The following is a 23,197-nucleotide window of genomic DNA, read 5'->3' on the forward strand; positions in this document are numbered from 1 at the left end:
CCCTCCCGGCGTGGCCGGCGTGGCCAGCCCGGCCAGCCCAGCCCCGGCCCTGCTCGGACTGGCTGCCCGCGCAAGCCCCGCATGGCAAAGCAGAGCCCCGGGGAGTCCCAGGCCCGCAAGAAGGGCAAGAGGAGGAAGAGGAAGAAGGGGAAGGCCGGGCATGGCGGCGGGGAGGCGGCGCAGAAGGGCCCCAGCATGGCGGCAGCTCCCCCCCGCAGCCCCGGGGAGTTCTCCTCCAACTGGAAGGCGCTGCAGGAGGTGAGGGGAACCGGGGGAGGGTCGGCTGTGGCGAGATGAAGGCAGCCCCTGGGGGCTGGGATGGGGAAGCGCGCCTGGAGGTGGGGGGGTCATGCTGTGGTTCTCCGACTGCGACCCCACGTTGGACTGGTAATTGAAAAAGAAAGAATCATCATATTTGTACCAATAAATGAAGTGGGGGATCGGGGATGACTCGTTGCAGCTAATTCCCATAGAGATAGCTAGAGAGTGCAGGGTCCCTGAGCACTGACAGACCCTGCGAGGTGGCAGAGTTGAAACACACCAAAATAATCCTTTTCCCCGTGATTTTAGCTACTGAAACAAAAGACAAATAGCTCCAACGAGTCTCTCTCTACCTGTCAAACACACACCAAAAAGAAGCATCCACTCAAAGCAGGAAATAGCCAAGAAGTCCCAGCTATCAATGGGAACATGAAGGCCAAATCCTCACATAAAATGGACAGTGCTTCTGCTAAGGAAAACCCTCCTTTGGCTAAACCAGAATCCAAGAAGGTTGCAGTGGAGAAGAATTTAAATGGTACCAAGAGTGAGGGAAAAAGCTGCAAAGAGAAAAATAAAAATGGCCATATTGTGAAGGAGAAGGGGAAAAAGCAAAATGGCAACACTGCAAAAGAGAAAGAAAAAAGGCAAAATGACAACACTGTAAAGGAGAAAGAGGATATAAAACATAAGAGGAGGAAAGCTGAAGAACCTGGGGAGCAGCCACCCAAAGAGTGAGTACTTCAGGCATCAGCCATGTATGTGAACCTTTTTTCTGGGAGGTGTGCAATGCATTCAGCTGCACTCCCCCAGACTAAATCTGAGGAGAAATAAGAGTCTTGCTGACCCTGCTCCTCACAAACAACAAACCTGCATAGGTGACAGCACTGCACTGATGTTCACAGAGCTGATCTCTTGCTTTAAATACTGAATGTGCTTCTCTTACCCTGTAAAGGTCCAAGACTGTTTGAAGATTCTTCAGTGTAACTAAATCTCTGCTTTAACAGGGCTGAAATCTGGTTTGATGACGTTGATCCAAAAGATATTGAAGCAGCAATAGGACCTGAAGCAGCAAAAATTGCTAGAAGAAACCTGGGACTTGAAACAGGCCAAACCAAACAGTCTGTGGAACAAGTGCTGGTTAAAGAAAATGCTTTTGAAGGGTGAGTGGCATTCCAGCAGGAAGGATGGCAGCAAGGCCACTGAGGTTATCTTCTAAGAGCTGTCATTTGCAGGTGCACAGCACAAGCTGGCATCTCCCTGAGCCTGCTGGCAGGCACACTGCAGTTTCTATCTATTCAGGTCCATGTGAGCTTTGTGCAGTCCACTCTGCAGCCCCTGTAACAGAGGTGTCCTTTGTCTTGTAGGCTGACACGAGCTGTAGCCATGGACTGTGAGATGGTGGGAGTGGGCCCCAAGGGTGAGGACAGCATCGTGGCTCGTGTGTCCATCGTCAACCAGTTTGGGAAGTGCATTTATGACAAGTATGTGAAGCCCACAGAGGAGGTGACTGATTACAGAACAGCTGTCAGTGGCATACGCCCTCAGAACATAAAATCAGGTAGGAAGGTTCCCTCCCAGTCCCCCAAAAGTGTTCTTTAAGACTTTTTTCCCCCTCCTTAACAGGCTGCAACAGAAACCTCCTTGACTGAGCTCAGAGAAATTTTAGACCTGTTTTGAGAAAGGGAAAAGAAAATCTAGCCTGGAGGCTAAGGAAAATGGTGGGAAGAAAAACCTTTTGCAGAGGGGTCCCTGATGCACGAGAAGATATTAACTCATGAATTCTGCCCCTCTGCTCTGCTGAGACCCCACCTCCAATACTGTGTCCAGGTCTGGTGTCCCCAGCATAAGAAGGACACAGAGCTGTTGGAGTGAGGCCAGAGGAAGCGACAAATGTGATCCAAGGGCTGGAGCAGCTCTGTTATGAGGACAGGCTGAGGGAGCTGGGGGTGTTCAGACTGGAGAAGAGAACACTCTGGGGGGACCTTAGAGCTGCCTTCCAATAGCTGAAGGGATCCCTGCAGGAAGGCTGCAGAGGGACTTTTCCTGAAGGTGTCTGGAGACAGGACAAGGGGGAATGGTTTGAAGCTGAGGGAGAGCAGGGTTAGACTGGAGCTGAGGAAGAAGTTCTTCAGTCTGAGGGTGGTGAGACTCTGGAATAAGCTGCCCAGGCAGCTTGTGGATGCTTCTTCTCTGGAGGTATTCATGGCTAGGTTGAATGAGGCCTTGAGCAGCTGAGTCTAATTGAGAGGTGTCCCTTTAACTGCAGGGTACTGAGTTATTTTGTGCTTCTAATGGAAAGTGTTTTCCTTCTGTGGTCTTTTTAGGTGAAGACTTTAAAATGGTTCAGAAGGAGGTTGCCAACCTCTTGGATGGAAGGATTTTAGTTGGACATGCCTTACGCAATGACCTAAAGGTACTTGGCTGCAGATTTCTTCTTTTGAAGACAAAGCTCCAAAACTTTAAGGTTGATTGAATTGCTGATACAACTTCCTGGGTCAGCTGAACCAACCTAAACTAGAAAATTTCTCACTGCTACCTCTCAGTGTCTTGTCCTGTCCTGCTGCACCAAGGACAGCCCCAGTTACTTGCCAGCTGAAGTTCTTCACCTTCCAAACTCTTGCTCATAGCATTGATCTGCTCACTTGAAGACCCAGGAAGGGAACTGTTTGCGTGCTTTGCTCAGCCCCCAGAGCTCAGCAGCCTGGGCTTCCTTACACCAGAGACAGGCTGTGCCACCACTGCTTCCAGCTTCAGTTCTGTTTCTCCTGCTAAGGAGTACTGTGGTTCTTGATTCCAGCTGGTGTCTGGATGATCTTGGTCTTGTCTGTTTGTGGGTTTGATCTGTATTTTATGGTGGGTGGAAGTACACAGCAAGAGCTCTGCATTTAGCTGTATACATTTGCAAGCAGCATCATGATTTGGACTGGAAGTGTCATTTCTTCTAGGTGCTGTTTCTTGATCACCCCCAGAAGATGATACGTGACACACAGAGATACAAACCTTTCAAACAAAGAGTCAAGGTAAGAAACTGAGGGGAAAGTGTCCCTCTGTGAACTGACTCCCAGCTGCTAGCACCTCCTGCACTGGCCTCTGCCTGACCCTTTTCCTTCTTTCCCACCTGGAACAGGGATCCCTGCATTGGGTTGGAAAAGATCCTCAAAGGTCATCTTGCCCAACGCCCATGCAGTCAGCAGGGACACCTCCAACTAGATCAGGCTGCCCAGGGCCACATCAAATCTGGCCTTGAATGTCTCCAGGAAGAGAGCTTCAACTACATCCCTGGGCAGCCTGTTCCAGGATTTCACCACCCTCCTTGTGCAGAACTTCCTCCTGCTGTCCAACCCACATTTCCTCTGTTGCACTTTCATACCATTGCCCCCTGTCCTATCACTCCACATCCTTCTAGAGTCCCTCCAGCAGTGGGCACAGCATGATTCTGTCTGTTCTGTTTGTAGAGCTCCAGGCCATCACTGAAACTGCTCTGTGAGAAGCTGCTGAACGTTCGAGTGCAGACATCGGAGCACTGCTCGGTGAGTAGCTCATCACAGCACACCCTGGGGGGTTGGTACCAGGCTACTGCATGGCACCTCTGGGATCTGGCTTCAATCCAGAATGCTGTGGCTTCATTCTAGCCTCTCCAAGTCACAGAATGGCTTAGGCTGGAAGGGACCTCAGATCATCTACTCTAACCTCTTTGTCATGGGCAGGGACACCTCTCAACTAGACTCAGCTGCTCAAGGCCTCATCCAGCCTGGCCTTGAACACACAGGGAAGAGGCAGCCACAGCCTCCCCAGACAGCCTGTTCCAGAGTCTCACCACGCTTGTACTGAAGGGCTTCTCCCTGCTTTCCCTCAGTTTCTAACCATTGCCCCTTGTCCTGTCTCTAGACACCCTCAGGAAAAGTCCCTCCACAACCTTCCTGTAGGACCCCTTCAGCTATTGGAAGGAAGCTCTAAGGTCTCCCCCAGAATCTTCACTCCTCCAGGCTGCACACCCCCAGCTCCCTCAGCCTGTCCTCACAGCAGAGCTGCTCCAGCCCTTGGATCATCTTTTTGGCCTCCTCTGGCCTCACTCCAGCAGCTCTGTGTCCTCCTTCTGCTGGGGACACCAGAACTGGAGGAAATATTGGAGGTGAGGTCTCAGCAGAGCAGAGTCAAGGGGCAGAATCCCCTCTCTTGCCCTGCTGCCCACACTTCTCTAGCACACAGCTGCCTTCTGGGTTGTATGAGGGCACTGCTGGCTCCTGGGGAGCAGCAGCATCCCCAAGACTTTCGTCAGAGCTGCTCTCAACCCACTCTGCACCCAGCCTGACTTTGTGCCTGGGATTAGCCCATGTCAGCAAGCTCTGCTCGGACACCAGCACACAGCAGGATTGCCATTTAATTTTCTTACTGTTACAGGTCTCCTAGCACTTGAATTATTTTCTTATAGCCACTAAGTCAGCTGTCTTCTGTTTAAATACTAATTCTTGTTATTTTGAGATCCTCATGGGAAAAAGAAAAAGTAATTCTCAAATATTGACTCACCTTAAAAGCAGCATTCTGCAGCCTTGTATAAAATATTTGAGTTCCTTCCTTTCAGCGGAGCGAAGGATTTAACAGAGGAATGAACTGAACAAGGCAAATTCTAAGGGTAGCTTCCAAGATGTTGAATCAATCCAAAGTGTTTTTTTTCCTTCTTGTTTCTCAAGTCACAATGAGAAAGAGAAGTGCATAGCCTGGTGGTGGGCTGTGTGTTCTGAACCCAGATGAATCCCTTTCCACTAGTCATAGAGCCTAAGTCTAGAAAGAAATTAGGCAACATTACTTGAAAGGATGGAAGATTGTGATGTTTATTGACACTAATGGTTCTTAAAGCATATCACAGCTACATTTCATTAAGCCTCCTGTTTTGTTCTCTCTTAGGTTCAGGATGCACAAGCAGCTATGAGACTCTACACCTTAGAGAAAAAGAAATGGGAAGCTGCTCTCAAGAACAAACCTAAGAACAAAAAACCTAAAACCTGAATGCTTTTCATCTGCAGCATTTGCTGGTTTCCTGTCACATCCTAAGGCACATTTAGAGACAACTCAGAACTGACAGCAGCTGCTTGATGAAATCAGTCACAAGATAATGCTTCTAACCTGCTAGGTGAATGGTGCCAGAGGAGAAGGCTGCCAGTGTCCCCTCTCTGGATGGTACCTACAACCTAATGCCTGTTACTGTGTTTAAACAACACTTGTAAGTGCTTGAGTTGAGTTTCTACAAAGGAAATAGACTGAAAAAGGGTTGTTAAAGTACAGTAGATGAAGGAGGAAAACTGCCCAGACTCAAATCTTTAAAGTCTCAAAGTAAGGCAAATTCTTCATTATTGCTGTTAGCCTCTGTTGTGGTACCCAAATCAACACAATCTAGAACAGTTTATCCATTACTAATGGCCTACTGTTAATCTGATGAGAAAAATCTTCTGACAGCATTTCTGGAAGTTCTAAACTTCTCTGTCTGAACCAGAAGTAGACAAGTCTTGTGCTTGTATTAAAAGGTTTCCACTTTACTTCTGCAGTTTCAGAAGCGTTGCATCCACAAGGGTCCTTATCTCCTGGAGAGAAACATGAGAGTTGTCCAACCCAACATTACTTTGTTTGCTCCACTTATTTTTATATCCCTTTATTAATAAAAATGGTGTCAAAGAAAAAGCCTTTCCTGGTAATCATCATCATAGAATGGCTCAGGCTGGAAGGGACTTCAGAGATCATCTACTCCAACCTCTCAGCTAGGCTTAGGGCCTCATCCAACCTGGTCTTCAACACCTCAAGGGAGGAGGCATCCACAGCCTCCCTGGGCAGCCTATACCAGAATCTCACCACCTTCATACTGAAGAACTTCTTCCTAAGCTCCAGTCTAACCCTGCTGTCCCTCAACTTCAAACCATTCTCCCTTGGCCTGTCTCTAGACACCCTTATGAAAAGTCCCTCTGCAGCCTTCTTGGAAGATTCCTTCAGCTATTGCAAGGCAGCTCTAAGGTCCTCTGGAGCCTTCTCTTCCCTAGGCTGAACAACCCCAGCTCCCTCAGCCTTTAAAATGAGCCTTGTCAACACAGGTGAGGGCTGGTTCTGTGAAATCCAAAGCAACTCTTAATCACAATGGTTTGGGTTGGAAGTGACCTTTAAAGCTTCTGTATCCCAACCCCTATGCAGTGAGGGGGTGATAAAATCCATCACCAGAAATATATTAAGCATTTAGCCTCTTCCCACAGTGACTTCTACATACCCTGCTGGAAGCAAAGTGGCTTTGTATGTCAGACAGCAGTTCCTCCATGTTCAGGGATAGCATCTCCAGCAGAACATCATCTGTGGTGTAAACAACCAGGGGCGTTTATGGTTACAGTAGCCAACAGCTTCAGCATGAGCTCAAGGAGCACAGAAAGAGAAGAGATTTACACACAGAGAAGGCAAGAGAAGGTGAATTAGAATGTTGACATCAGTGCAATTTATAATTATCCAAGAATGAGTGGGATAAGCTCTCAGTTCCAGTTCATAGATTCACAGAATGGTTTGGGTTGGAAAGGGCCTTGAAGATCATCCAGTTCAAATCTCCCACTAGCCCAGGTTGGTCAAGGCCTCATCCAACCTGGCCTCAAACACCTCCAGGAAAGGGCCATCCACAACCTCCCAGGGCAATCTGTTCCAGTGTCTCACCAACCTCACTGGAATGAATTTCTTTCTCATCTCCAGTCTCTATCTCCCCTCTTCCAGCTCAAAGCCATTGGCCCTCATCCTGTCACTCCCAGACCTTGTCAAAAGTCCCTGCCCAGCTCTCCTGTAGCCCCTTCAGATACTGGAAGACTACTCTAAGGTCTCCCTGGAGCCTTCTGTTCTCCAGGCTGAACAACCCAAACTCTCTCAGCCTGTCCCCATAGGGGAGGTTCTCCATCCCTGGGATCATCTTTGTGGCCTCTTCTGGACCTGCTCCAGCAGCTCTTACACTGGGGACACAGGAACCAAATGCAATGCTCCAGGTGGGGTCTCATATGAGCAACCTAGAGAGGGGCAGGATCACCTCTCTGGTCCTGCTGGTCACACTGCTTTCATCTCACATTCTCCTTTCTCAGGTACAGTCTTTTCTGAGAGCTACTAACACAGAGACACAGAATTGTTTTGGTTGGAAAAAAAAATACAACTTTGAAGATCATGGAGTCCAACCATTCTCTAACTACCAAGTCTGGTGCCAAACCATGGCCCTCAGAAACACATCTCTGCCTCTTTTTAACACCTCCAGGGATAGGGATTGAACCATCTCCCTGGGCAGCCTGTTCCAGTGTTTGGGAATCCTTTCATGTCTCTGCAGCATCTGCATTTAGGTTTTGATTCTTTGGGGGGGCAGGGGGTGTTTCTTCACTATCTTTTGGGGGTGAGAGGAGAAGAGATTCAGCAAATAACCATCTCACCATACTGAACCATCTCATTCATCAGCAGGCAGATACTTTCCACCACTTGTGGATGATGGAAGTGAAGGTGGTAGGTGTCTTTAAGGAGGTTTATTCCACTGCCTTCTGAATCAGTTATCAGTCTCCAAGCTGGTGTCTCTGAAAGGGAGACAAACACTGCTGGGCAGCTGCAGATTGCATCAGCTCCTTCCCAATGCCCTGCTCCACATAGCATGTGTCTGATATTCTTCCAGGAAGTCAGTCCCATTATTTGCAATGTTTCTAAAAGCTGTTCTGAATCCCTAGAATGGCTCAGGTTGGAAGGGAACTCAGAGATCATAATCTCCAACCTCCCTACCATGGGCAGGGACACCTCTCAACTAGACTCAGCTGCTCAAGGCCTCATCCAACCTGGCTTTCAACACTCCCAGGGAGGAAGCTTCCACAACCTCCCTGGGCAGCCTATTGCAGACTCTCACCACCCTTGTACTGAAGAACTTCTTCCTCAGCTCCAGTCTAACCCTGCTCTGCCTCAGCTTCAAACCATTCCCCCTTGGCCTGTCTCTAGACACCCTCAGGAAGAGGTCCCCCTGGAGTCTTCTGCTTCTCCAGGCTGAACACCCCCAGCTCCTTCATCCTGTCCTCATAGCAGAGCTGCTCCAGCCCTTGGATCATCTTTGTGGCCTCCTCCTAGCTTCACTCCAACAGCTCTGTGTCCTCCTTCTGCTGGGGACACCAGACCTGGCCACAGTATTGGAGGTGGGGTCTCAGCAGAGCAGATGCAAGGGGCAGAATCCCCTCTCTTGACCTCCTGAATCTTATTTGGACAAGTAGACATTCATAACACAGCTGACACTGCCATGCAGAGCCAGAGTGACACTGAAATGTCTGTTGTTTTCACTTTGAGCTCTACCTTTTTGCACAGTTTATAAACATCACAAAACCAGCAGCCACTGGAGTTACTCATAGATCAGACTGTACTGATCTGGTGCTTCTCAGACACACTGGTGCCATAGGAAGGAAAACCAAAATTCACACCTCCAGCGTCACTATTTCCTCTTCCAGTCCTACAAGAGAAGATTTAACTCAGGAGAGGAGATGTCAATCCAGTCTCACTGTGAACTTCTGAACCATCCAGAATCCCCCCACTTCTGAGCTGCTTTGCAATTAAGAACTGCTGAATGGTACCAGACAGCCTTAGAAGGCTTGCTAAGGCCAGGCAGACATTCTTCACCAGCACTGCTCTTCCTGGGTGCTCCCTGAGTGCATCCAGCAGAAGCACAGTCATGGGCTCAAACTCATCTTCACTTAAGCAACCTGGAAAAAAACAAAGCCCCATAACTTCAGAGCCTTTAAAACATTCAACCAGCTTCCTGTTTCTCAAATCACCTTAACTATGCCATGAAAGTGAACAAAAGAAACAGGGGAAATCCTGTTACAGTAAAAAAAGGACCCAGTGAGGTCTTATGAGCTGATCCAGGGCTCTACATTACTGACAGATCTTCTATGCCAAGATTCCCTTTCATTCTCCAAGCCAAAAGGAATGGAGAGTCCTGAATACTGAAGTATTCTGCTGGTGGAGGCTAAAAATGAGATTGCTCAGGGTGGTTTACTCAGCTCTTGCTAATGGAAGGATGGCAAAAGCATAGGGCAGTAGGTGAACACAAGGCAATATCCTCACAGGAGGAAGAAGTAAAGACACAAAGCAGTACTGCAAGGATGAGTTTGAATTCATGAAAGTCAAACAGCTTTGCATTTTAGCTTTTTATTCTGGAATATTGTGCCCAGTTTCCAAAGCAAATGGCATAAAACCAAACCTCCCAGTGCGTGCTGTGCTCAAAGGAGTAACACAAATGAGATTCTTAGATCAGCCAAAGATCAAGTCCCAACTCTGCACAGGGTTCTTGGGTTCTGTAATGATGAGCAGCTACATCTGCAGTGTCTGGTTAGCTAATTGCTAGAGCTCTTCAAAAATAGCTTCATCAGGGAGTTGAGGAGCAAGTGCAGGAACACTGGCAAGAGAGGATGCAAGTTCCTAACTCTGCTGCCATCTGCAGAGCCTGCTAAGGCCAAGCAGCCTGCATGTGGAAGATCACCACTGACAGCCAGCCAGACATGTCTGGCAGACAAAGGAGGAGAGGACTGGCAAAACACACCTTGGAGTGACAATGCCCACAGGGCAGAGCAAGCAGACTCAGCAACTGTCCCACTCTGGAGGTGCTCCTGCAGGACTGCAGAGGTCACAGGGACAGCTCTCTTCAGTAGTCTTTGGTCTGTATTCTCTGAGCACAACAAAGAGGAAGGAGTTATTTAATCAAACAATAATATCCTAAGCACACTGAATGTCAAATTGTATCAGTGACACCTCATCTGGGTGATAGCATTGGAGCAGTGCAGTTGGTGCATTAATAGGAACAACAGCAGAGGGAAAGAATGTAAAACATACAAAACCAAATCAAACCTTACAGGCCTAATAGTGAAATTCATTACGGAGAGCTGAATTACTCCAGGAGTTGATTTTCTTTGCCACTTCAATTACACAAAGGGATCACAGCAAGAAGCCTCCCAAAATAACCTCTTTTTGATAGATTTAGGTCTGAGGATGGATATTTAGCTGGTCACAGAAATCAAACTGGTAGTTTGTTGTCCAGAGGGAATAAAACCCACCAAGTTCAACTGGGCACCTCCTGTGCTTTCTTGTTGACTCCAACTACCCACAATGGTACAGGAATCATCACAGAATGGCTCAGGTTGGAAGGGATCTCAAGAGATCACCTACTGCAACCTCCCTGCCATGGGCATGGGCACCTCTCAACCAGACTCAGCTGCTCAAGGCTTCATCCAACCTGGCCTTCAACACTCCCTGGGCAGCCTGTTCCAGAGTCACCACCCTTGTACTAAAGAACTTCCCCCTGCTCTCCCTCAGCTTCAAACTGTTCCCCCTTGTCCTGTCTCTAGACACCTTCAGGAAAAGTCCCTCTGCAGCCTTCCTGCAGGACCCCTTCAGCTATTGGAAGGAAGCTGTGAGGTTCCCCCCAGAGTGTTCTCTCGAGGCTGAACACCCCCAGCTCCCTCAGCCTATCTTCACAGCAGAGCTGCTCCAGCCCTTGGATCATCTTTGTGGCCTCCTCTGGACTCCCTCCAACAGCTCTGTGTCCTCCTCCTGCTGGGGACACCAGCACTGGAGGAAATATTGAAGGTGAGGTCTCAGCAGAGTCAAGGAGCAGAATCCCCTCTCCTGCCCTGCTGCCCACACTCCTCTGGCTGCAGCCCAACCCACAGCTGCCTGCTGGGCTACATGAGGGCACTGCTGGCTCCTGGGGAGCTTCTCAGCAACCAACACCCCCAAGTCTCTTTCTTCAGAGCTACTCTCAACCCACTGAACATGCCACAGAAACAAATCCCCTAAAAAACTCCCAACATGGTCTCATCAGAAGGGGTCAGCTCAAGCAATCACCCCTGGCTCTGCTCTCCAGCACTGTGGGGTGCTGCTGGTTTGTTCCCAAGGCAATGGCAGAAGCACACTCACTACCTTGGCAATCACATTCCTTTTGAAATGGAAGTCTCTAGGAGGTGTTCAACTCAAGATTTAGCCCAGCTCTGCCAAGAGAAGTGAGACACAAAGCAGTAAGCTGCTGTTAATCCCAAATGCTATTCTGATACCTAACAGGCTGTTAGCACTGCACTGCCTCTGCTAAGGGCAGAGCAAAGGCACATGGCTGCCAACCCAGGCAGCACCCTTTGCATTCTGACACTCTTCCTAGACCAGATCTTGGCCTAGACAGTCACAGTTTTGTGATCAAGTGCCAAAGTGAAAAAGGTTGCTAAAAAGCCTGCACTGATTTCTCATTTCCTCTGGTTTAAATCTGGATGACTTCAAGTTATTCTGGTGGTGCTGTGGAGAGATCTCTCCACAATGGGAGAAAGAGAAACAATCCAGCCTCAGCAACAGGAATGTTTGAACTCAATTAGGCACAATACCTGCTGCCACCCAGTCACATGAGCCTAGGCACAATACTTGCTGTGTTCTGCTCACCACTCACAGCCAGGCTCCAGAGAACTCCACAGCAAGAGAGGCAAATCTTTTGGTTGGGAAGAAATTTCCTTACAGTTGACAGAAGGTCTGGAACGACTCCAACTTTCCAGAGATTCTCCGCAGCAATATCTGAAAAATAAAGAACAAAAAAAAAAAAAAAAAAAAAAAAACAAAAAAAAACTATAGAATCTGCTCTTTTGGTCCCACTCACTGTCCTCACAACAGACAGCAGCAGTAACCATTGAAGTGGTGATAAAGCAGTAACAGAACACCATCAGCTGGACAAAAGAGAGTAAATCAGACCCAATTTTTTCCTAAGATTCAGCAAGCACAGCGTTCAGCACTTGTAACCCTTTCAGAGGGATGCTGGCCCATCCTTTTTCCCTACAGCCCTGAAATTTATAGGGCAGAAAAGGAACTGAGAGGGTAGAAATGTCAATTTTTCAAATGCTTGCAAGTTAGCAGTTCAAGCAATTCAGCTGCAGAGTTAGGAAACCCTGTAAAAGTTTGGGCTCAGAAGGCAAATTTCTTTCTACATGATGCTTTATACTTTTAGTCCCTTGCTCCTCATCTACCTGGAACCCTTTTCAACCTGGTTTCAAAGGCTGGGTTTTTAAAACACCCTCAATAGTCAGCAATTCCAATCTCAGGAGGAAAAATAAAGTAGAGAAATTGGGTAAAACGGTTGAGAGTAGCTCTGAAGAAAGAGACTTGGGGGTGTTGGTTGCTGAGAAGCTCCCCAGGAGCCAGCAGTGCCCTCATGCAGCCCAGCAGGCAGCTGCAGGCTGGGCTGCAGCCAGAGGAGCGTGGGCAGCAGGGCAGGAGAGGGGATTCTGCTCCTGGACTCTGCTCTGCTCAGACCTCACCTCCAGTACTGCCTCCAGTTCTGGTGTTCCCAGCAGAAGGAGGACACAGAGCTGCTGGAGTGAGTCCAGAGGAGACCACAAAGATGATCCAAGGGTTGGAGCAGCTCTGCTGTGAGGGCAGCCTGAGGGAGCTGGGGGTGTTCAGCCTGGAGAGAAGGCTCCAGGGGGACCTCACAGCTTCCTTCCAATAGCTGAAGGGGTCCTTCAGGAAAGGCTGAAGAGGAACTTTTCCTGAGGGTGTCTAGAGACAGGACAAGGGGGAATGGTTTGAAGCTGAAGCAGAGCAGGGTTAGACTGGAGCTGAGGAAGAAGTTCTTCAGTACCAGGGTGGTGAGACTCTGGAATAGGCTGCCCAGGGAGGTTGTGGCTGCCTCCTCCCTGGGGGTGTTGAAGGCCAGGTTGAGCAGCTGAGTTTAGTTGAGAGGTGTCCCTGCCCACAGCAGGTGGGTTGGAGTAGATGATCTCTGAAGTTCCTTCCAACTTAAGCCATTCTGTGATTCTGCTTTCAGGAGCATTATCTTACCAACATTCAGTATCTTCCCAACATGTTACCTATATTGCCACTATTAAACTAAGCCCTACAAACATCCACATTTCTCAGTGAAGTCACAAGTTTTGTATTGTATGGAATCACAGAATGGTTTGGGTTGGAAGGGACCTCCATAAGTCATCTATTCCAAGCCCCCTCCATTGAGCAGGGACATCCTCCACTAGATCGAGTTGCTCAGAGCCTTGTCAAGCCTGACCTCGAGTAGTAGATTATAGAAGTAGAAACATAAGAACATTCCCCCCCCCCACCAAAATGAAGAAGGTAACTCACCACTGGTTGCAATCATCATCAGCAACCTGCAGGCCAATGAAATTAACTCTTCATTTTCAGAGTGTTTTCTCATTGTCTCTACCAGAGAGCTGATCACATTCTCATCCAGGGGTACCACCACATCCTGCTCCAGAGCTGTCAGAAGTAGACATTTCAACAGAAAAGAGAAAGACCAAAAAAAAAAAAAAAGATTCAGTGGCTTTGAATGAAGTCTGAACCTCCCGCTGACATTCATTAGGGTCATTTCTTCAGATAACAGAGAAAAGCTTAAGTTTTCTTTTTCTGAAAAATAATTCCTCCCATTTCCAAGCTTGCAGCATTATCAGGTGTCATATCTGCTAGCCCTGAGGAAAGTCCATGAGAAATCCAGACTCATTAAAGCTGCTTACATTCCTCCTCTAATACTTCAATCCCCTGCAATCATTCCTGAAGCCATTTCAAACCTTAGCTGCCACATCTGACTTCACAGAATTCCTGCTGCCTTACCCCAGCAGAAGTTGGAAGGCCCAGAACTGTACCTTGACTAAGAATTTCAAGCAGCAAACTGCAGCCATCTACTTGTAACTGCAGAGAATCTAGATGAGTCCTCATAGCACAAGTGATCAGTTCTGTCAGTGTCAGCAGATAGGACAAGGCTGCAGGGAAAAGAAATCATTTGAGATGGTCAGTGGGGATCCCTGCTCCAAGTGTTGCAGTTTCAGCTGAGTCCCTGTGGATGATGTGATAGGGCAGAACAATATTCTTGGAGAACAGAGAGAACAAAGTGCAAGTAGAGATGGAACAATGCAGAGAGGATTTTGTAGTCTCTGTGGGAAATCTCTCACTAAAGCCAGCTGCAAGGCTGTGCAAGCTAAGAGTAGCCAGCATGGTCCTCCTGAAGCCACACTGCATTGTTCACTGGTCCTACAGCAAGTTGTGGGGCAGAACATTGTGCATGAGCCCAAAGCCATGCTTTTCAGGACCTCTGGAAGAGAGTATTTCACCAGGTCTCCTAGATTTAGGAAGACTTTGAGCTTTTGGGATAGCTCAGATAGCTACTGAGTGAATCCACAACTGTCAGGGAAAACAGGATGGGTTTTAGGGATCCATTCTGAGCATCTTCAGAGATGTGAGCATCAGTCATGGTAAGCTGTGGTGCAGAGATGCCAAACAATCAGTCAGAAGTGTGCAAGGCCTTGTGCTGCTGTCAATAGGCTTGACTGAGGATCACACAGGTCCTTTCAGTTTGTTATTTATAACCCAAGCCTGCTGTGTTACTGAGTCAAGATTGCTTCAGGAGCAGAGCTGAAGACAGAGGTGAACTCAGATGAAAGCAGCAAACCATTTTCCCCTTATTGATTACAGGTATGAACACCTCTGTGGTTTAACATCATAAAGAAGTGGCAGCTAAAATGGTCTTTGATCAGAATCACCAGTGAAAAATGTTCAGCTGCTGGGAGAAAACGAAGTCTTCACACACAGCTTTATTAGACACAGAGTTTCCTTCTGCTCCCATTCTTGCACTCCTAAGAATCACCCCCAAGCTGCCTTGAGGTACTTGCCTCAGAGCTCAGTTTGCTGATTCATCTTAACTGTCAATTAAAATACTACTAAACTGGGGGGGGTTTCCTCCAGAGCCCTTTTTCCTCACCTCTGCTGTTCAAAAGTATTCACACAACAAGCACAGGAGAGTCACAAGTGACCTAGTCCAGTACATTCCAGAAAGTAGAACTAGGAAGAGAGCAATTTCTTCTCATTTATTGCCATGAGAAATTGTTTCCTCTTCCCATTACCTCAAAAAAAAAAAAAAAAAAAAGCAAGGAAAGAGCAGAATAAATAAATGAATAAACCACTGCCTTACCACTTTCATCTCTCACAAGGCTGGCAAGGTGCTGGATGGCTTTAGCCTGTGCTGCTTCTACATCCTGGAAAGTCTGCATGAATTCTGCAGAAAGCAAGAAAATTCTTCTAACCATTGGCTACAAACTTTTCAAGCACTTCAAGATGGGCAAGATGGGAATTTATCTAAATGTACCTAGTGTCATTTGTGGTTGTTGAAGGGATAATTCAAGAAAAGGAGTTAGTTAAATCAGGTTTAAGCCCTTAATAGCAACCATTTAGATATGAAGAAGTGTTGTGGTTCACCTCCACAATCTGTGCCTTGGGCATGATGTAATTTGGGGTCCTATTGGAATATTAAATCAGAGCAGGGTTAGGAGCTTTAAATGCAATATTCCAAGAGCCTTTTCAGATTAAGGTAATACCTTAGAAAGAAAATAATGGAGCAGATCCTTTGGTGGCATCACAGAATGGTAGGAATTAGAAGGGACCTCCAGAGATCATCCAGTCCAAACCCCCTGCTAGAGCAGGATCACCCAGGGCAGGGCACACAGGAACACATTCAAGGCAGGTTGTGAGTCTCCAGACAAGGAGACTCTACAATCTCTCTGGACAGCCTGCTCCAGAGCTCCAGCACCCTCACAGTTTCTCCTCATATTGAGTGGGAACCCCCTGTGCTCTAGCTTGTACCAGGGATTTATTTCCTAGGAAAATCACCACAAAGTTTATTTTCCTCATTACCTACAACACTTCCAATTCCTCCCTCAAGGAGCACATCTATTATTGTGGGAGGCAAAGTCTTTTTCAGTTTTACTGCAGAGGCCTCAGCAACAGCCAAACATTTCCTAATAAATGGGGCATCAGTCAGCTCCCTAAAACAAGAAGACAAAAGCAGCAGCAAGTTAGAGCTGGTAAATTACAAAGCCAAATGATTCTTCAAGCTCTTTTTTTTTTCCATTTTGATGTCAAAAGCTAATGATATTTCTTTGAGGACTGGATTATTTTTGACAGAACTTGGAACAATTTACTTCAAAATGACTAAGGAAAGAGCTTACACTGAGCAAGCCATGCTGAGGCTTCAAGTTGTGAAATGGTGTGGGGTGGCATTTTGGAATGGAATGATGCCAAAAAGAGCACCTCCACATCTGAGAGCCCACTGCTGAATGAGCAGCATTATCTGCCTTCAATAAAGCAGTTTGTGAGGCTTTGTGAGCAGTAAGATCACTCACACACTCCCCCCCAGAATGGCTGGAGTTGGAAGGGACCTTAAAGATCATCTAGTCCCAAAACTCTTTCAAACAGCAGCTAACATTCCCATTTTTGTGGGTGTAGGGCAAGAAACAAAGAGAAAGCATCCAGAACTCACTCTGCTGTGGGTCTCATGCTGGGCTCAACCTGCAGCATCGTGCATAAAACTGGCAGTAAAGGCAAAGAGCTGCTGTCTCCATCCTGCAGCAGTGTCAGAACTCCCTCAAGGTGGCCAGGATCCTCTCTGATATCCTGCAGCAGGGAGGTTATCTCTTCTGCCTGTAAAGAGTGCAGGATCAGAGAAGTTCTCACACACAGAGAGCCTGGGGGGGATGAGATATTTTCACAATTACAGAATGTTAGGGGTTGGAAAGGACCTCAAAAGATTGAGTCCAACTCCCCTGCCAGAGCAGGGCACACAGGAACACATCCAGGCAGGTTTAGAAAGTCTCCAGAGAAGGAGACTCCACAATCTCTCTGGGCAGCCTGCTCCAGGGCTCCAGCACCCTCACATTGACAAGGTTTTCCCTTCTGTTCCTGTGGCACCTCCTGTCCTCCAGCTTGCCCCAGTGCCCCTTGTCCTGTCCTTGGACATCCCTGAACAGAGCCTGGCTCCATCCCTGCACATCTTTATCACCAGCCAATGAGGGCAGCCCTCAGGCTCCTCTGCTCCAAGCTCCCTCAGCCTGGCCTCACAGGGAGATGTTCCACTGCCTGCAGCAGCTTTGTGGCTCTCTGCTGGACTCTCTCAAGCAGTTCCCTGAAGTCCTTCTTGACCTGAGGGGCCCTGAACTGGACAAAACATTCCAGATGTGGCCTTACCAGGGCAGAATGGAGGGGCAGGAGAACCTCTCTGGACTAAACTCACCATACCCCTTCTAATCCACCTAAGGATGGCATTTTCATCCTATAATGCAACATTATTACATACATTCAGAAGAAAGCAGGTCATCATGTCAAGCAGAACACAACCCAGGGACCAGATGTCAGACTTCTCAGTAAAAGAAAACACAAATGTTTCTGGTGCCATCCAGGCCTTTTTATCTGTTGAAGAATCAGAGAGTGACGTGGCTGACACTGTGCTGGACAGAGTTTTCCCTTGCACGTGCACAAACTGCAGGGAATTGGTTCACATCTACAAATAACGTGGAGATACTCTGCAGAGATTAGTTGCTTTTCACTGGTGATAGGCCACAGAAGACTAAGAAACACACTTTGACTAATGAACAGTTCCCTGAGATGTTACTGCACATGCCTCAGGCTGAAAAGGGCTCCAACTGTGTCTGTGTCAGAGTTCCCAGACTCTCAAGATATTTATAGCTTCCAGTTGTGAACCCAATTAAAGCTGCAGGCAACTGCCCATGAACATCCCATTCACACCTCAGAAGGCAAATAGCATAACATAGAGAAGGAGAGGGAAGATAATTTTTTCCTCTTTGATATTTCTAAATATCACAGAATCATAGAATGTGAGGGCTTGGAAGGGACCTCTGAAGATCATCAAGTCCAACCCCCCTACCAAGACAAGATCACCTAGGGCATGCCCCCCAGGAACCAATATCCACCATAACTGAATCTTTCACAAATAGAGTTGTTTGTTTTTTTTTTAAATAACCCAAATATCTACTTTCTTCCACTCTTCTCTTCCATTTCATCTCATCTCTCATAAGTGTTTCTGTACTGAAGTCACTAAGCATGAAGGATGCTTCACCAGTCACAAGGATGTTTGATGGCTTGAGATTTCTGCAACACAAATATTCTCTGTCAGCCTGGGAGATCAGAAACCCACAGGTTCCAGCATCTTTACACATCAGAAGGTTTGGGGGGGTTAGAGAATCATAGAATGGTTTGGGTTGGAAGGCACCTTAAAGCTCATCCAGTTCCAACCCTTGTGCCACGGGCAGGGACACCTCCCACCAGCCCAGGCTGCTCAAGGTCTCATCCAGCCTGGCCTTGAACACCTCCAGGGAGGGGGCAGCCACAGCCTCCCTGGGCAACCTGGACATCAATATTTCAGCATATTCAAAGAACCAGAGAGAAGATCTCCTTGAAATGGATAATTCTAGGCCAAACTCAAGAATTTGATGACTTCTGAAATCACAGAAAACTAATCTATAAATGCAGTCCAGAACTTCTACCTCCAGTTCTCCCTTTTGGAACAGTAAAATTCACTGCCTCTGAACAGCTGTGCAGAACCAACTGTCACAAGCAAAGTGCCACCAGCCAGAGAGGAAGGTTTCTGCTCACCTGTGGAAAATATTCTGTTTGTGTATATAAAACAGAGCATCCACCATCTGTCCCAGGAACTTCAGAACCACCTGTTGAGGGGAACACACAGGAAAGGGTGACATAAATAGAATCCCTTCCAAATATCTTTTGGAATAAAGCTTCCAAACCCACCCTTTAGCAAAAAACTGAGCAGACTTTGGGGAAGTCTTGGAGGGAAAAAAAGAATACAGAGGAAAGAAGATAGAAGCAGAGAGACTCTGCCACTTCTGCCAGGTGCCTCTTCTCTCCTTTTTACCATGTCTGTTATTTTTTCTGACTTCTGCCTTTTTTCCTTGATTACAGCTGAAAGATCTCCTTGGCCTGAGTGCTGCATTACCAGACAAAGGAAGACAGATGATATCTGGAATAAAACAAGGTGTTCTCAGCTGATTAAGCTCTCCCAGAGATGACAATATTTAGTGGCTTTTATTGAGTCTAGAGCATGTCTGTTGTACTTTTAAAAAATACAATTATCAAGCATGCTAACTTGTCCCACATGGCTTCAGATAAGTCAAATGCACATCCATAAATCAACACAAACTTTGCCAGAGCACTGAGTAAGATCTGCAGGTAAATCCCAGAATCCCAGCATAGTGGGGGCTGGAAGGGACCTCTAGAGATCATCCAGTCCAACCCCCCTGCTAAAGCAGGGCACCCACAGCAGCTTGCCCGGGATCACAATGGCCAGGTGGGGCAGGAAGCTTTCCAGGGAAGGAGACTCCACAACCTCTTTGGGCAGCCTGCTCCAGGCCTCCAGCACCCTCACAGCAAAGAAGTTTCTCCTCCTGTTCAGATGGAACCTCCTAGGTTCCAGATGGTGCCCATTTTCCCTTGTGCTGTCACTGGACACCACTGAAATGGACTTCAATCCACATATCCTCACAGCTTTTCAGCATGTCTTATTCAGGAGTTCAAAAGCAGGTTTGTTTCCACTCAAATAGCCTTTCTTTTTTTTTTTTTTCCTTTTAGCATCTCAGCAATGAACCCAAATTTAAACCTGAAAAAAGGCTGACAGACCAACATCCACCATGTGTCCCAGTTTAACCAATCCTGTTTCATTCTCACCTCATTATCCCAGGTCACAAACAATTCCTTGTAAGCACAGATGTTTGAATGCTGAAGTTGTAGCAGATCTATTGCCTGCATAGAACAAAAAGCAGAGAGAGATTTCTATGGCTAGAAAGTCATGTTGTGATGGGACAAGAGGGAATGGATTGAAGCTTGAGGAGAACAGATTTAGACTGGAGATTAGAAAGAACTTCTTGACAGTGAGGATGGCGAGACAGTGGAACAGGTTGCCCAGGGAGGTTGTGGATGTCCCCTCCATGGAGGTGTTCAAGGCCAGGCTGGATGAGGCCTTGAGCAGCCTGAGGTGGTGGGAGGTGTCCCTGTTCATGTCAGGGGGATTGGAACTGGATGATCTTTAAGGTCCCTTCCAACCCAATCCATTCTATGAATCTATGAATTAACAGTGCCTTGAACAACGTCCTAAGCCAGCTCCTGACTTGTTCATGTCACGTATCTGACCAAACCCCTTCCCTGTGCAAGCTCTGTTGTTCATTTGCATGCACAAATGTCAGATTAAGGGATGTATTTCACCAAGATCCTACTCCTCAGGACCTTACTCACAGCAGCTTTGTGAGATTCATGGATATAAACTGATCTTTAGGAAGGTGATATGGAAACAACCCCCCCACACCTTCTTCAGTTCCTAAGATCCCAACCTGTAACCACACTTTAGAACATCAAAGTCGAGATGATTTATCTAGCATGGCCATGATTTCCAGTAACCCTTATGCCAGTTTGAACCTCAGAGAAGCCCAGGAGATGCTTATCTGCCAGTGAGATGCTTATCTCCCTGAAGCTGGTTTCCATGTAGGGCCCTCCAGTACTTCAGCAAATCTGCTGCTGATGTGAAAGGTGAAAAAAAGAATTCAAAATTCAGCTTATTCTCCTGCAGTTGTGCTTCTAACTGTGCAGGCAGAATGGAAGAACTAAGAAGAGCCACACTCCCAGCTAGTACAACTACATTTATTTCACTAGAGATAGCCATCAGCAGCAAAATTGGATCACATTTTAGTAGTAAAGCCAGACTCAGTGCATAAAGAGGTCACCTCTCCTGAGCAGGATGAAGCCTCTGTGCAGAGATGTATCCTCCCTCAGCTGCAGATGGCAAGATGCTGTGAGCCTAACCCCTTTCGTGCTGCCCCACATATTTTGTTGAAAGAAATGTTTGCATTTTAACTGTATTTTTGATGTTGCTTCTCCCTTGAGGCACTACAAGCTTGCCCCCAAATACAGAAAGCCAGGCAAATCACTCCCATCCAAAAAGGTCTGAGAAATAAATACATAATGAAGTGCTAACTAGAAATGGAGTTAATAATAAACTATAAACAGCTGCTCCTTTAGCTGAAAGGCCAAAAAGATGAGCTCTGCTCTGTGTCTTCAGCTCAAAAGAAGGACTCCCCCCTGACAACCAGCAACTCATTTGAATTTACATATTCAAATATAAAAACCCCAAACAATTAATACAAAATGCTGACCTGAGCTCAGAGGGCAAGGAGAACACCCCTAATTAGGCCCTACCTAATTTAGGCCTGGACTATTTACTTAATTAATCCTTGTAGATAAAAGGCTTTGAAGACTTTGGTCTTTGTAAGTGAAGCAGGAAAGAACAGCTGCACTCATACCTCCTTCAAGGCCTCATTTGCTTGCTTTTCTTCAATGCATTCAACCTGCACCAAACAAAAGACAAGGATGAGGTTGCAATATAGAGACAAGAAAACTTTAAGCCAGAGCAATCTTGCCAAGCTGATTTGAACTGCAAATTTGTGGATGAATTGGCATAAATTTTCAATGATAGTTCCATCTCTGATGTTTGGAGGAGTCATCTTGTGGGGAGAGGGCCAGAAACAGAGCACTAAATGAGCCTGCAACAGCCAGCCAGTCCTTCCCCTGCACCATCAAAGCAGCAGAAAGCTAAGGTGAAAACACACTGGGTAGTCCTAAATAGGCTGCTCCCCTTTCCACGTTTTTAACCTCAATATTCCAGTAAATTGATCTCGATTTTCCAATTCCCAAGCCAGCAGCACAGTAAGGTGAAAACCTCCTCTTACCCTGTGGCTAAGCTGCCTACAACGTTTGCTACTCTCAGAAGGGTCCATGGAGATGACAAACACACCAATGGGCTGCTGTTTTCCTAGCAACCACCTCCTCACCTGCTTTATTACATATTTCTTCTCCACATCCTCTTCTGTTTTCAATGCAGCTACCAGCATAGTGCCCAGTGCCCCAGGCTGAAGCTGCTCCAGCACCTGTGGGGCAGAGGAGAGAGGGTAACACACTTAGCTTAGCTCCAAGTGGTAGGACCACCAAGTCAGAAAGTTTCTTCAACACACTTTCCCACAGCCAGCCTCCACACAGCACACCCCTCCAGTTCCCCATGGCAGGGCCAAAGGCACCCCAACTCCTGAGAGGAACACAGGCGGTCTTCTCCAGGATATTCCCTCCCACTCCTTCCTGCTGAACAGAACATCCCTGTATCCATAGAGCCATCCACACACCACAATGCTTTCCACCCTGTGACCACACAAGCCACTTCCTCAGGGTTACTTACACCCTTCTCAAGGCCACACACACCCTCCCTAGGACCACCTGCATCCCTTCCAGGGCCATACACCCTCCAAGGGCCTCTTACACTCTCCCTCCACTATCAGAAGGTACCTCCACTCTCTTGCCAGACCACAAACCCCTGCCTAGGACCACGTATTCCCCTCCAGAGCCATTTGCACTCCCACCCCATAGTACCTACATCTCTTCCCTCCATCTACCTCTACCATAGGCCACCTCCACTACCTCCCTATTGCCTTGGACCTCCCACAAGACTACAGCCATCCCCTCCCCACCAGGTAAGGCCTAACCCCTCAGGCAGCACCTCATATTTCTCCATGGCGGGACAGAGCTTGGTGAGGCAGGCAAAGGAGCAGGTGCAAAAGGACCCTTAGGCCCAGAGCCACCCTTCAGGTGCTGCCCAACATCCACAGAACTGAGAAAGCTTCCCTTTCCCTCAGGCTACGCTTTCAGCTCGAAAGCCACCCTTGTAACACTCGCTGGACAGGAGAAGCGGAGGGAAGAAGTGCCGCACACAGCCCCCCAACACCCTTTCCTTCAGGCAGGCGAGCAGGCGGGAGCGGCCCCTATAGGAGGGCGGGGAGGTGGCGGCTGATGGGCGTGGCCGTGAGCGCAGCGGGCGGGACTGCGCGTCATGTGGGCGGGGTTTGTCCGTGTGTGGGCGGGGCGATGGCCGCCGTTGGGCGGGGCGGCCCCGCCCCGTGTGCGCCGGCGCTGCCGCCCGCGCGGCGCCTTTAAGGCCTGGCCTACGTGGCAGCAGAGCCCAGCGGCGGCGCGGCCCGGCCCGGCGCTCTCTCAGTTTGCTCTCGTGCCCGCCCTTCCCGCCGCCGTCCCTCAGAGTGAG

General features: G+C 47.8%; 2 protein-coding genes across 2 annotated transcripts; one reads left to right on the forward strand and one right to left on the reverse strand.

Annotated features, from left to right (window-relative positions):
* Window positions 1-81: 81 nt before the first annotated feature.
* Window positions 82-5,278, forward strand: REXO4 (REX4 homolog, 3'-5' exonuclease). The gene is made up of 8 exons (XM_054393389.1): window positions 82-258; window positions 571-992; window positions 1,266-1,421; window positions 1,626-1,819; window positions 2,586-2,674; window positions 3,207-3,281; window positions 3,717-3,791; window positions 5,167-5,278. The coding sequence occupies exons 1-8, from the start codon at window positions 82-84 to the stop codon at window positions 5,266-5,268; spliced, it is 1,290 nt and encodes a 429-aa protein (XP_054249364.1). The 3' UTR covers window positions 5,269-5,278.
* A 511-nt stretch (window positions 5,279-5,789) lies between these two features.
* Window positions 5,790-22,672, reverse strand: STKLD1 (serine/threonine kinase like domain containing 1). Its single transcript, XM_054393387.1, has 19 exons — window positions 22,658-22,672; window positions 21,942-22,037; window positions 21,414-21,458; window positions 19,789-19,863; window positions 18,980-19,084; window positions 18,703-18,773; window positions 18,083-18,198; window positions 17,387-17,499; window positions 16,574-16,734; window positions 15,949-16,079; window positions 15,230-15,313; window positions 13,908-14,024; window positions 13,390-13,524; window positions 11,704-11,832; window positions 9,824-9,949; window positions 8,856-8,984; window positions 7,689-7,826; window positions 6,512-6,591; window positions 5,790-5,840 (listed from the first exon to the last, which is right to left on the reverse strand). The coding sequence occupies exons 1-19, from the start codon at window positions 22,670-22,672 to the stop codon at window positions 5,793-5,795; spliced, it is 1,914 nt and encodes a 637-aa protein (XP_054249362.1). The 3' UTR covers window positions 5,790-5,792.
* Between the last annotated feature and the right edge of the window lie 525 nt (window positions 22,673-23,197).

This window comes from Indicator indicator, chromosome 28 (genome assembly GCF_027791375.1).
Source record: "Indicator indicator isolate 239-I01 chromosome 28, UM_Iind_1.1, whole genome shotgun sequence".
In the NCBI taxonomy this organism is placed as follows: domain Eukaryota; kingdom Metazoa; phylum Chordata; class Aves; order Piciformes; family Indicatoridae; genus Indicator; species Indicator indicator.